We start from the raw sequence: 15,043 nt of genomic DNA on the forward strand, positions 1-15,043 counted from the left end.
ATTACAGCAGGAGCTCTCTGTTCCATCCATCAGCATACCATTGCCTGACGACCAGCTTCCTCACTTCTTCCATTTTGTGTTCATTTCCCTGCCCCCTATACTTGCTGATTTCTGTCCACGAGGTATTTCACAAAATTTTGTGGCTGCAGTAAGAGCGCCAGCCATAGCAGAAACAGCCAGCCCTGGAGCTGAAAATTTCTTTTAACAGGTTATAGGGCACACTGGCTACTGTTTATTCAGCCACCCACCCATCCACTATCCATAACCCAGCTCTTAATCACTCAATTTCCCAGGCCCATATTCAGAGAAGTGAAAACACAACAACCTAAGCTGTCTTCGTAAGTTGACTTCAGGCAGGTGTTTCAAGCCACGAGAAGCAGCAGCAAGAGCAGGTCCCTGTGTGGGTATTTCTAACCAAACCAATACTCCAGCTGAGCACATTTAAAGGCAGAAGCTGTTCCGGACATGGAGCGGCGGCCGCCGGCAGCGGAGGAAAGGCCCGTGCCAGCTCTGCGGCACCATCTAGCGCTAAGAGGGAACAACGCTCTTGGGAGAACAGATCCACGCCGGGCTACGCAGAGCTCAGAAACAACGCAAAATAAAGGCACGTAAATACAAATCGGAAACAAGCGAGGCAACTAATGGCAACCCATTTTCACTGTGCACATACTGGGGGCCCGCTTCTGTCATTCTAGGACTGGAACGTTTCTGTTGCGCAGTCCAAACTGGTCACACACCAGTGAAGATGCTGGCAGCGCGCACTGCCGAGTCCGGCCACGCTCCTCACCACTATTCCCACTGGACTCAGCAGATGAATCACAACAGCCACATGTTCTCAAAACGTACGTGCAGCCATGCAGCTGCCTCTCTGCTCCCGTTCCAGGCTGACGGCTACACTGGAAATCACGGCGGAAGGGCAACAGCAGCGGCTCTGAAACCAAGACCCGCCAACTCTGTGGAAGGAAGGTGGTGAGAGACAACACTCTGCACATCCTCTCCACCAGGTACCGAGGCAGAGGAGGAGACGAGCCCAGCTCCTGGGCATGCTGGCCTCTACAGATCATTTGACTCGGAGATTAATGTGCCTGCTCGGGCTCAAACCACAGATCCCAAGTGGTTCCCTTCTGCTCTCTAAAGTTACATCTACTTCCTCCAATTTTATTACCACTACTAGTCGTAGAGGTTGGGGTCACTTCTTTTTTCCATTTCCTCCATCCAAAAAAGTTCACTACTTATTATAAGTTTAGATGACAAGGCTGTTGTTTTTTTATTTCCTGAGAGCAGCTTAGTTCTTATCATTTTACACAGCTCCATATTTGCAGCAGCTGAGGAACAATTCCTGTTACACTGTAGAACTTCAGTGCCAGATTCTTCAGCCTTCAAATATTCCAGCAAGTTTCAGTTTAAAATAGTAGAAAAGGAGATTTTTCTACAATTATGAAGTCTCCAAAGAGTTACAGAATTTGCATCTTTAAATTGTGTGAAATCTAGGTTTTTTTCAAACTCCCCATTGGATCCAACTGAATAATGAGAAGCTTGCATTCTCATGCCAAAAACCACTTTGAAAATCTATCCCAGTGACAAATTAAAAATAATTAATATCCATTTTCAAATGGTAGGCCTCAGCAGGACCTGATCAACAACAGAGAAAGCTACCACACATGCATTAATTTCAAGTTTTATTTTTCATGTTGGTGAAACACAGCCTCTTCTCAAGAGGCAGCATCAGTAGAGCTGTCACAAACACCATTTTGTACTCTATTACACCACAGATTTGGAAAAAGAACAAGTAAAGCACAGGTTTCACACTGCACTTGATTATCTGAGTATTAAGTTACAGATAATTTAGAAATCTTCTGATTTTACATATACATTGCATCGGCCACTGCTCAGCCTTCATGCACAATTTATTTTTTTTTTCTTATAGTCAACACTGGTTTTGGAAACTCTCTTGCTGTAAATGTTATCTTTTCCATTTTAGATCACTTAAATGGTATTTACATAAGTGTGCAAATTGCTTTGAAAGATAGAAACAAACACTAACACATAATATACAGACAGTTTCTTCTATAGTTAAACATTTACTAAAAGGCAGTTAACATTCCTAACACACTTTTACTGTCTAAAATAGGAGAATAAGTTATATAAAATAGACCATCTTATTTTCAGATGCTTCCATTTCTGCAGATTTGGTCTTTGCAGCAACATTGCAATTAAAGAATAAGATTCTACTACTAAGAATCAGAAATGTCAATTCAATGGCAGCTTAACATGTTTAGTACCAGCCACTTTTGTCCCAGATTTTCCACACTTGGCACAGAACAGAAAAACAAATAACTTGAGGGAGGGGGAAAGACAGTGTTGCACATCTATTTTTTTTTTTTAGCCATATGGAAAGAATGTTTTAAAAATGTAACACATAAAATTTAATTTTTCTTTTAAGGGCCTGTTAGTGTTACAAGCACAGTTTAAATAAAACTGCAAATTCTTCCACAGAAGCACACAAAGTTCCCAGTTTTCTTGTACCTCATCATTTCAGATACATGCAATTGTTCACACACACAAAAAGCAGACTCCCTGGGATCACAATAAAACTGATTCCAGAACTACAAGGAGCAGGAAATGCTTGAAGAAAATTACTTAGTGTTCCCTGAGTTCCTACATGTGCATTTTTTTTTCTACCTGTGATAAAGACTCCCCATAAAAAATGTATGTTCAACTTGATTAACAAATCCAGAAGGCAGAAGTTAACCTTCAGTTAAAATGAAGTGAGTTGCTCCAACAGCAAAAGATCTAGAAGAGCTCTAGAATTCTAGGAAAGTCTTCAAAACCATCTTTCATGTATACCTGCAAGCATTCTCAGAAAAAAGCAACTCATTTCCTAAAATTTCACAGACCCAAAACTTTTATATACATCCTAATACCAAAGGGAAATTACCCATCAGACAGTGAAGAACTACAGGTGCATCTCAAATAGCTTTAAAACTCATGGTTATTATTATACAAGACAAAGACACAATACTGGTTTTTGAACACCCATTAAAGTGAATAATGTGACTTTCTACAGCAGCCCTGCGTGCAAATTACGCTGCAGTTTGTGCTCCCATCTCAATGCTACTGAGTGCTATGCACCCCAAGGAAACTGAGCCTTAGCCCTCTAAAAGTTGAACCTTCATCACAATTACACCCAACACAATTTTGTCAGAGATATGCTTGATATTTTTTATGACATCCAATTCCTTAATATGGCAGAAACTGTCCCAACACTTAACACTGTGCTTTTGGGTCTCTTGTTTTACAGAGCTTTGGGCATCACACACAAATCCCTGCTGGATTCCAAGTGATGTCACCTTAGTGCAGGCCTTGATTAGGTCCTGCTGAAGAAACAAGCCACAGTCTAGAGTTGACGACTTTTAAGCATAAAATGGTGAAATAGATGTAAGACACTAAAGAAGCTTGCAGAACACATGATGACTTGAAACCAAATAGAGAGGATGTAATAAAATTTGGTTACCTTGGACTCTAAGCTAGTTTGAAAAATGCTGTTTATAGAAGATCCATGTTCTATGCTTTGAAAATATGAAAGAATCAAATGTATTCGTAGACTAGCATATTGATTAGCAAATAAACACCTAGGACACTCACAAACTCAAACACATCCCTGAAACATTCCGCCTAAGTTTTCATTAAACGTCTGTCTTCAGAAGTTTATATTCAGCACGTGTTACCTGCTAACTTCAGTTTCTTTTTTTGGTTATGGCACACTTCAAAAACACTGCTAAGGATGGTTGTTCACTCCTTCCTTCACTCCTAAGGTGCATGTCACAAACACTATGGACTTCTTTATTTATTTCTAAAGACTTCGGGTCAATAAATTTCTTAAGAGGAAAGACAGGTACATATTTTTAAGCTTGCAAGATAAATTCAATCTACCTGACTTAGTGTTTTCCCCACTCATACGGATACGGCTTATAAAGAATAAGGTATTAAAACAATACCCCCCAGTGGAGTAAAAACATGGTGAAAACAAACTGAATGCTCCCCCTAGTGCTTACACAAGTGAAAATCCTGCCTGGCACAGTCTGCCTTAAATTGCTTAAACAGGAGATAAATAGCCAGATGAATGATCATACATTTAACTCCGAAAGCAACCACGAACATCTTACTGGGACCAAAAGTGTCAGCTGTTGAAATCCAGCATTTAAAATTTTGTACCACACTCCCTCCAGTGCTTCTGAGGTTTTGGTTTCTTTTAAACTGTGCTTTTAGTAAAACTTTTCTCAATTTTTTTCCCATCAGCTGAAGGCAGGGCCCTAAGGATGAAGAGATGAAGTCCAAGGATGTTTCAAGATGATGGGTACAATCATGCTTTTTCTCCTGCATTGCACCCAGAAGCTGCCAAGTTAGTATTAGGATTCCCATATCACAATTGCAATGAAGCTCTGGTAAATCTGGTACCTTTGGATATGCTGAGCATCACAAGTCAGTCAGATATTTAAGACAACCTAGTCTGTAGCTAGCATAGTCCACCAGAATATTCATCCTCTTCCTCATCAGCATGAGAGCCCACTGCAGCTGGTCCTCTGGCTTTGTCTTGGGCAGCATTTGGCGACTTCTTCTTGATTCCACCTCCTGGGACCACCAAGGTAAGACCAAGCTTGGCATACTGACAATAACAAGGCAAGTTTAATTTCTGTACTATGATAAAATTGATGCTCACAATAACCAAGCAGGAAACATTCAGTACAGAAACAGAGTGATGATGCTCTCAGGGTGTATTTTTCCAGCTTGGAATAAACATAATATTGGCTCATTTTTCTCTCAAATAGTCTGAGAATGGCATACAAGATCTGTATTGATGCTGTTTATTATCAAATAAATTGGCCACATAGCTTCTCTGGTTCAAGCTTTATGTAGAAAAGAAATAATTCCATATGCAGCTCTTCATACATTATCTAGTATTAGATCATGTAAAAAGTCTTACAAGTGTTGTTCAGCAAGACTAGTAACTTAATTTTTACTATTCAACGAAGTAAAATTAGTCAAAACTGTTACAAGGTTAGGTAGGGATGGGTGTTTCCACTGCTTCACACCTTTCTTATCTTATACTTCCTACAATTTACAAATACAATTAAATAAAAAATGGTGGGGAAAGAGACACAACTACTTGCTCCAAATTCAAAATCTTTCCTTAATGAGTACCTTGCTAAGAATAAGCAATGGAAAAAAAACATTCAGTGATACCATCCTGCAGGCATCACGTCTGCTCATGTTTATGCACATTTATCTGCTGCAGGGTATTTCTGAGAAAAAGCAGAAGCAGCAAACTGTTCTGGCCCTTAAGGAAGCAAGCAGAAGAGAACTGAATTTTGGTCAACTCATTAAACAAATTCAGCAAATCCTTAACAAGCTGTTCTTTCACCTAATCCTTCACACCATCTGAAAGGCAGGCAGCACCATCACTGGCAGGCAAAGTAAAAGAACACAGGAAGCTCACAGCCACAGGGCAGCATGACAGCAAGTCACAATAAATACATAGACTGTGCCCTTCTTATTTTCCTCTACTAGGAAAAAAAACCCCTCTTATCCTGAAAAAACCCCAATCACATGATCTGCCTACTTACATCATTATCCATGTATTTGAAGAGTGGAGAATTACAGACTTCAGAAACTTGATCCTGATCTTGCTGATCATACCCTTCTAAAAGTTGCTCTAGTGCTGCACAGTCTTCACTTCCATTAAATCCTGGTATACTGAAGGAAATTAAGGGTTGATTTGTTCAGGTACATGAATCACGTCCATAAAAATTGAACTTTAAGCAATATTAGTGTACACACCGAGAATAAGATCACAATCATAGTCAAGACAAAACAAGAATATTAGATTTTTAATTTCTTTTCCCTCACTACTCAACAAACTCTTTCTCCACTTTACATACAGAAAAATTGTAATGAGTTTCTATATATAAAACTGGAGATTTGGAAAGTATAAGCAAGGTAACTAGTTCTTTATGACTTTTTATTTTAGGTTTGTTAAGAAGAATCACTGTAGCCATTACAGCTAAATCTGTTATGTGTGAAAAAGATTCCTGATAGCCATACACCAGGGAACATTATTATTGTACTGTAAGTCAACAAAAGTGCAGGTTATAAATTTATGAAAGAACAATGTCAAGCAAGATAGATCTACACTAGTGAAACATTCAGTTTAAAATTATAGGACACAAAGTAGACTTACCTGTAGCTTTCCCTCACACATCTTTCTGCAGCAACATAATCATTTCTATGAAGATGCACTAAGACTTGAGCAATAGTTTTCTAAACAAAAACAACAACAAAAAAAGTAAGCCTAATGATTCTTTAGAAATTAACAATAAAATATGAGAAAAATGGTAGACTGTTAATATCTAGTATGAGAAAGGTCATAACTCACAATCATCCTAAGATACTGACACAAGTGAGTCAGAACAATCCAGAGAAAAAGTAGAGCCATCTCCTCAGCTGGTATGAAATAGGTTATCTCCTATAACATTTTAATAAACTGTTGTCCCAAGTAACAGTTTTTGTAGTTTTTTATTTTTGATAACATCTTTATTTTTTATGTGTTGTTTGGTTTTGACAGCTCCTGTATATAACAACAACTTATCTTTAAAATTATAAAAGTACAGCTAAAGTTTGGGGAAACACCACTACCACAAACTCTCATCATTTAGCAAGAAACCTTAATCAAGAGGTACCCATCATCTGTCAGATATCAGCTGTCATTAACTACAAAAATAAAAAAATTGAGACATATTATCAGAAGTTGTCTCTTAGAATTTACCTTATAGCAAGTGGGGTAGTTCTCAATTTCCTTATAGATACTTTTTTCCTTCTGAAGAGACAGTGCAGCCTCATCTAATCTAAAAACCAAAGAAACAGGAGTATCAGTGCCAGGAATACAGCACAATGAACCCAAGGCTAATGGCAAAGTGTTTAACTAATACAGTGGCAAGTCTACTGGAATAAAAAGCAACACAACTAAAAATCAGCAGTAGACCTTAGTAACAGAGTAGGTAAATATACAATCAGCAATTCCTTTTGTGTCTGTGCTAAGAACACCTCTGGTATTTATTCAGAGAAACCTTGGTTGTTGTAACATTGTACAAGATGAATGCTTTGTTACATACCCTAACACATTTCTGTATGTCCTGAGGTTACTATAAGCTATCTGTAAGTCTGAGATCCATGAACTAGCAATATAGTTCTTAAAGAACCTAAATGTTCCAATGAAGCAAGTCTAAGATGAACTGAAGGTCAAGTTTGGTGCAAGCAATTTACAATTAAACTTGTCTCACTGAGACTCCAAGATTCACTCTTCTTTAAGAAGTCCAGAATCAGACTGCTGCAAACTGATTTCTTTCCTCAGGTTAGTCCTAATTCCTCTGTTTTATATTCCACAGCTATAGAAGACTTTCAAGTACTTTCTACTTATTAGTGTTGGGGGAAAAAAAAAAAATCCTGAAGTAGTTTAAGAATTAATGAAAACTGGTTTGCTTTCAACAAACACAGAGCAAAAGTCTTTCAGCTCACATTCTCCCATCCCAGAACACAAAACAGGTGGTTCCTGGATGAACACAGCATATCCCACCAAGAAACTGGATCTTAGTTTGAAGCATGTCTCAAACAAGAATTAATAGTACATAAACCCAAAAACACCAAGACAAAAAAACACAATCAAAATCACATTTTAAGGTTGAAACACATTGGAAGAACAAAAGGGGATAAAGCTATACCTGCGTCCTCTGACCAGAAGTCTTGATGCCTTCCCTAGCATTTCTAATGCCTGCCGTAAACGTTCTTCATTCTAGAGAAGAAAAAAAAGAATTCATACATTCTTATTTCATTTACACAGAGTCAAGACCACTAGACTTTAATCTAAGTGTGTCACCTGTAACTCAGACCAACTGTTAGTTATTTTTATCAGTAGGTCACACACTCAATGGAAACACAAAGTGTATTGGTGCTCCCAAGTTCCATAGCCAGCTCCTGTATGGATCAGCAGAGGAACACAGGAATGTCAATGCAAATTTGCTAATCTGGAAACACGTGACAACTGACAATAGAGAAGTACATCAAAGCCACTTGCAAAAAGGCAAATCATTGGCTCATGGAACAGGTAGAGCACCAAGCAAAATCTTCTCTTCCGTGCATTCAGGGATTTCAAATTATTTTGGGTTACAGGACTCCACAGCAGACATGTTCTCTACCCTCTGTGCTGCCCAACAAGAGGCAGAAAACTCAATCTACAAAATTCAGATTCCATCAAGTCCTAAACTGAGAAAAAGGCAAAGCAAACTGACGTCTAACTTTTGTTATTTCCTTCTCTACAGCACGAGAAGCCTTAACCTTCATTACTCAGCCACTGATGTAAAATGAAGGAAACATAATTTAGTACCTAATCTTAGGCATTTCCTTTACTTTACAGCTGAAAGAAAAAGCCCAACAAACCAAAAAACACCCACAAAAATCCCCCACTTACTTCAAACACTGATGCTGCTTGCTGATAGAGCTGCACAGCCTTCTCTGGACTCACATTTTCTATTAACCTGTAATAAACATCAATACTTTCTCTTCAGATGAAAGGAAAATATTTTTTTACCTGAAAGCATCAAAAAGACATAAAAGAAAACCACAGACATACCCATGCCCTGCACAGATTCTAACCACCAATAACTCAGACTCACTTTCCAGCCCGTTCCAGTGCAATGGCTGCTGTGTCTGGTGTGCCATTCTCCAGGTACATCATACTGGCTTTCTCGATCAGCTGAACTGCTTCAGGGAGCCTCTGCATCTCCTACAAGGCAACAGTCACAGGACACTCCTGTCAGGAAAGGAGCTTATGTGCAAGGACACAAATCAAAGCAAATTGCAACACCTTATTTATTAGGATTATAATTTTTATTTTCAAACTTGTAGAGCTGGTGAAAGTTGACCACCAACTCCATAAAATTCACTTTTAAGTATTAAACTTCTGTGTCAGTCATGAATTCGTGGTAGTTTGGAGCAAAAGCAGCACCACTTTTCTGTTACCCTCTGACATGAAGCACTCTTCTTTCCTTCTACAAAAGGAAGACTATTTTTCCCCCCAAATACAAATGTTGCTTTCCTAATCTACTGAAGGTATAGATGGGGATTATGAGTCAACTAAAAAATTTCAGCTGAATATGCAATTTGCTTACATATATTTGTAAAATGGTCCAGTGCACAATACTCGTCACTATAAAATAGAACTTAAAAATAAAAACTAGTACATGACAATACCTTTAGCATCATGCCAGCTTGTTCATAAGCTCTGCAGAGAAAAAAAATGTACAATTTGGTTAGAGATGGTGTATTACAACAAGCTGTAGCTATGCAGCAAAAGTTAACATGCATTGACTATCTAACATCTTCACTGTTAATATTTAATGCTTTGAGGGTGTTTCAAGTGTTTTATTTAATTACATGGCACACATGTAACTTTATCTTCCACAAAATTCAACCACACTCCACAGTAAAAATCTATTCTAATCTGATCCCCAGGCAATATTTGGATTATTGTCATCTCTGAAGTACTTTTTAATTAAAAATTTCTTTATAAGCTCAACAGTGTAGAATTTCAAAATTATGAGAAGTTCATCTAAGAAAAAATATTTGCTATCAAAAGGTGCTGAAGAATGCCAATATCATAATGTCTTCAGGTGGCCATTGCAGGTTTTCAGACTTTCCTAGCTTCCACTTCCACTGAACTAATTTTGAAGCAGCAAAATTACTTGAATCAGAACATTTACTACACTGAGATCAAAATGACAGTTCATGCTTGTATGTTAAAAAATGAGTTTCAGATTACTTAGCACTTCCATACTTACTTGGCAGCATGAAAGAGACTGGACATAAAATTGTCAAAGTCAAGGACAAAAGCCACAAAAATATAATGCAGGAAAAATATTAATGTACAAAATCTTACACAACTACTAACTTCAAAGCAAGAAACCCCATAAAGGCAAATCAAACCTACTGCAACTGCAGGCAAGTTGTCAAAAATAAATAATTCTAAGAACAGAATAAATGCAACATACCAATGTACAGCTGAATATAAAGTTGTAAAAAGTACATTTACATAAAATACCTTCCTGCTTATTAAATAGTACTACAAGTACTGTAATAATGGCAAAGCTTCATTTAGTTTATATTATGCATTAGTAGGTAATTAAAAAACAATTAAATTCTGAAGCAGTACCTAGATATCTCAGGTACCTGTCAGCTGTTATTGGGGACAACACTGATTTTCTAACTGAGAGTTCTTTAATTTTTCCACTCAGAGCACACAGAAACAGTCCTTTATAAAGCAATTCTGTTACACTGACAAAATGTGCAAATACATTAAACAACCTGCTACCAGCCCTCATTACTCCAATCTAAGTAGCAACTAGTCAGCTTCTTGGAAAGAAAGAATCTCAGTCAATGAAAAGATACGCTTTATTGTTTTCATGTGCCTCAGCTTCCCGTAAACAGGCTTCTCTTGCCTGGTCAAACTGCTTGGCATTCTTAAAAGCAACAGCTGCAAGAAAACAAATAAGAGTTTTTATTTACAGCTTGACATTGTCTTCTTTTTACCAGTGCTGCTCAAGAGTTTAGCTACCTAAAGATGCAAACAGGCTCTTTAAATGAAAGGTTACAGTTTACCAAGGTCTTCCCAAAAATCCCAGACAGTTCTCCTTGTTTCATTAGTTACATAGTTACCATTAAAGACATTTATTGTCAACACCACTTCCATACCACCACAATATCGTACATAGCTCTCAATATGTTTAGCTGGACTTTGAAACGCACTCATTCTGTATTTTAATTACAGAAATGGAGGAATGTGTATTTTTATATCATTTTAATCATTAGAGGTTAATACAAAATCAGTACAGTAGGAACAGAAGTGTGCCACCAACAAAGCATACCCATAACTTCATCAGCACAACCACTTCAGGGTACAAATATGTATTTCTATCTCATTTAACTGATAAAATATTAAAGTAAGATTTAAAATAAATTTCAATTTATAAATGCTCCAGTTGTTCTTCCAAGTTTGTATATTTTTTTATTCAGTCTTAAATGAATAAGTAGGAATGCCTACAGTAAGAAGCCAAGAGACCACAAGAAATTACTACTATAAGAAAGAAGAAAATGCTTAAGAACAAAAAGAAATCGACTAGTAAGGATTTTATATTCAGTGTATCACTTGGTAGTGGAAAAAGGGAGGAAAGAACAAACCAACCTGGCAACATTTCACCTTACTGAGACAGTCTTTGACAGGACTTATGAAATAAGATGATGATAAAGCAAAATTTTAAAACCAGCTTGAACATCTGTTGTTTTGTAGATAAAGTCATAGGATTTGGGGGTGGACAAGGTGAAAGAAGGAAAGAAAATTTTATTTGCGTCACATATAGCAATATAAAAACCAGAAGCTGTAAGCTTGAAGATAATATTGGTTTTGAAAACTGTTCCAGATCTCCAAGTACAACATGAAATTTACCTTACAGTGCTACCAAGAGGGTTTTTTTGTTGTTTCATCTTATGTTTAATCTTCACAACAGTTTTACTTACACAGCAATGTAATAAAAATATGTAAAACATTATCAGGGACTAAGCTTAATAAATACTTTGAAACTATGAAATACATATGGCCATATTTACAGCCACACATACCTGCCTTCCCATACTCAGTAGCTGCACTGTCATAATCCGGTTTCCACTTTAAGAATCCAGTTTTCAGGCTAAAACACAAGAAACAATTAGTAAAGATTTCATGTTTTACCTTCAGAGCACTTCAGATATATTTCAAACTTCAGAATACCCCTGAAAGGAGCAATTACTTATATGTCAATACTAAAGTGGCATCACTACTGTAAAAACAAATGCCAGCACTGTTAAGAATTGCATAAAGCACTGCAATTATCTCCCACAGTTACAACCCTCACCCTAACATGCTTCCACTATTCCCAGAGAGTCTTCCCAAGCCCATCTTCTCAGCAGTAAGAAGTCAGCAGAAGAAAAATACTTCCTCCTACACCAATATATCATCTCCAGATTTCTAATATGACAACACCTGACAATTTTTTTTTCACACATCAGGAAGTTTCCAGCATTCCTCTACAGGATTTTTTTTTTGCTACTGAGAATTACCACTCTCCAATGCATACACAAATAAAAGAATTTACTTACCAATACAAAACCCACAAAACCTCCTAAGTCATTTATATGTCTAAAATAGACCGTGACACTAAAAGATGCCACATGTAGGCATAAATACATAGGGAAAAATGTACACTGGAAAATCAGGTGAGTCATTAGGCAACTTGGAATTCAGTATGCTGACTTCCTCACTTCTAAAACAAATTTTAAAGTTACCATAACTTTAGAGTCCACTCGCATATTTGTTGTAGGCCAACACATCATACACAATACATTCTCTCTCTGCTTGGCAAAACAGTTGTATATAGACACTAAGGTGGTCTTGTGGTCTTGTGGATGAAAACCACAGTATGTAACTCTAACACAAGCCTTTATATAGTGTTATTTTTATCACAGAGAGTCTCAATTGCATCAAGCTGAAATACACAATGCACTCAATCTACACACAATTTGAGGTTGCCTTTTATTCCAAGTGCTCTCCAGATAAGCATAAAATTAATTCTGCTGGAGGGCACTATCAGTCAAGCAACTTCAGTAATATATGCTGGGTTTTTTTCAATTTTGAAGTCTTCCCTCTATGACAACTTATACTTTTGATCCATGATTTCCAGAGGGCCTGTCACTACTCTTTCAAAAACTATGGCATCCTTGGATTAGTCAGCTCTATTACATCTATACTGTAGTCCATGCAATTGAGACTTATAAGCAAAATGGCTATATTCAGTGTTAAAATACAAAATAACAGACTATCACAGATGTTAAGCCTTCCAAGATAAACATCAGTACAGGCCTTTGAAGCCACAATCACACATTTCTCACGGGTAGGAAACAAACACACACCACCTCAGCAAAGTCAAGCCCTTTTATCCAACACGGTCTCCATAACTCTTTTCTGCCACTTGTCCATAACCTTAAGATGTGTCAGGGGACGTTCAGGATGGACATTTGGAAGAAATTCTTCACAGAAAGGGTTATTAGATATTGGAATGGGCTGCTCAGGGAGGTGATAGTCATCGTCCCCAGAGGCGTGTGTTTAAGGAAAGACTGGATGTGGCACTCAGTGCCCTGGTCTAATTGACAGTGGTGTGGGGTCACAGGTTGGACTTGATCATGTCAAAAAACCTTTTCCAACCTAACTGATTTTGTGACTTGTTTTCCTCCCATTAACTTCAGCAGAAGGGCAGAAGTGACTGCCCTCGCTCTGCAGTCAGGGTCGGAGGAATAGAGGCCACAAGGCCCTGAAGGAAACTGCTCAGGCTCCAGGCCTCTCAGCCGTACCACCTCACCGACCCCACTGTTTCGCCTTAGGCCGCTTTACTCTGCCGGTTCGGGGCAGCAGGCCCTCTACAGCACCCAGCCCCGCAGGGAGGCTCCCCTCAGACACAGGAGGGGCCGAGCAGCCATGCCCCCCACTCCCTCCCCGCCAGCCCCCCTGCCCCGCTACCTCCCCCTCTTCTCCCGAGTGCCGCCGCCTGGCACACGGGGCGTCTCCTCAGCCCCCCTGCCAGGCCAGGAGGGGACACACCGCCTCTTTGGGGTAGGAGCGCTGGGCGGCCCGGACAGCGCGGACGCCGAGCTGGCAGCCGCTCGCCAGCTCCCCTCAGCCCGCACCCTCCGCCCCGCTGCCCTCCGCTCACTATTTCTCCGCCTTCGCGATGTGCTCCAGCGCCTCGTTAATCTTCTGCGCCGCCATCTCGCCAGCGCGGCGGGCCGGACTCGGCCGCGCTCCTCCGCCTCGCTGCGCTGCCGCTACGGAACGGCGCAGGGATCACGGGCACCGGGAGCGGCGGGCGGAGCGGCCCGGGCCCCGCCTGCTCCCCGCGCCTGCGCCGGGGCCGCGGCCGGAGTGCCCCGAGTGTCCCGAGTGCCCCGAGCGCCCCGAGAGGCCGGAGTGCCCGGAGCGCCCCGAGAGGCCGGAGTGCCCCGAGTGTCCCGAGAGCCCGGAGTGCCCGGAGCGCCCCGAGAGGCCGGAGTGCTGCGGGGCGGCCGCGGGCGCAGAGCCGGCGGCACGGCGTGTGCGGGCAGGGCTGCCCAGCGCTGCGCTGTGCCGCGCGCCGGGGACCGGCGGGCACCTCCCGTGCTCAGCCCCGTCGTGTGCTAAGCCGACAGAAGGTTTTTAAATAACAGAATCACACAGAATCCCAGAATGGTTAGGGTTGGAAGGGACTTCTGGAGATCAGCTGCTCTACCCCTCCTGCCAAGCAGGGTCACCTAGAGCAGGTGACACAGGAACGCGTCCAGATGGGTTTTGAATGTCCCCAGAGAGGGAGACTCCACCACCCCCCTGGGCAGCCTGTTCCAGTGCTCTGCCACCTTCAATGTGAAGAAGTTCTTCCTCGTGTTGAGGTGAAACTTCCTGCGTTTCGTCTTGAGGCCCTTGCTCCTCGCCCTTTCACTAAGCAGCCCTGGAAAAAGTCTGGCACCACCCTCTTAACAGCCTCCTTTGAGATATTTATGTAGGTATTGATGAGATCCCCTCTCAATGTTCTCCAGACTAAACAGGCCCAGCTCCCACAGTCTGTCTTCATAAGCTGCTCCAGACCCCCAAATCATCATGGCCTTCTGCTGGACCCTCTCCAGTAGCTCCTTGTCTTTCTTGTACTGAGGAGCCCAGAACCGGACAAAGCTCAGAACAGGAAAGAGTAAGACCTGTGTTTCCCAGGGTTTTCAAAAGGAGGTCAGATTTTTAGCAGTGCACAACTCACAGGCCAAAGTCTGAGCAGCACTGCGTGCCCTGCCTTCAGGAAGCCTCCAGAGGCAGTTCTGCTGAAGCATGATCTTCTGACCCAGTGTTGGTGAAAACAAGAGGGTGTCTTCAGCTGGGCTGGCACAG

The 15,043-nt window shown here is 40.5% G+C and overlaps 1 protein-coding gene across 1 annotated transcript; it reads right to left on the minus strand.

Annotated features, from left to right (window-relative positions):
- Positions 1 to 1,682: 1,682 nt before the first annotated feature.
- On the minus strand, positions 1,683 to 14,230 carry NAPG (NSF attachment protein gamma). Its single transcript, XM_082285605.1, has 12 exons — positions 13,848 to 14,230; positions 11,725 to 11,792; positions 10,498 to 10,582; positions 9,891 to 9,908; positions 9,304 to 9,334; positions 8,727 to 8,836; positions 8,522 to 8,588; positions 7,776 to 7,846; positions 6,824 to 6,902; positions 6,239 to 6,318; positions 5,625 to 5,754; positions 1,683 to 4,666 (listed from the first exon to the last, which is right to left on the minus strand). The coding sequence occupies exons 1-12, from the start codon at positions 13,901 to 13,903 to the stop codon at positions 4,517 to 4,519; spliced, it is 945 nt and encodes a 314-aa protein (XP_082141731.1). The 5' UTR covers positions 13,904 to 14,230; the 3' UTR covers positions 1,683 to 4,516.
- Between the last annotated feature and the right edge of the window lie 813 nt (positions 14,231 to 15,043).

The sequence above is a fragment of the Coloeus monedula genome (assembly GCF_965178545.1).
Source record: "Coloeus monedula genome assembly, chromosome: 1".
NCBI classification, from domain to species: Eukaryota; Metazoa; Chordata; class Aves; order Passeriformes; family Corvidae; genus Coloeus; species Coloeus monedula.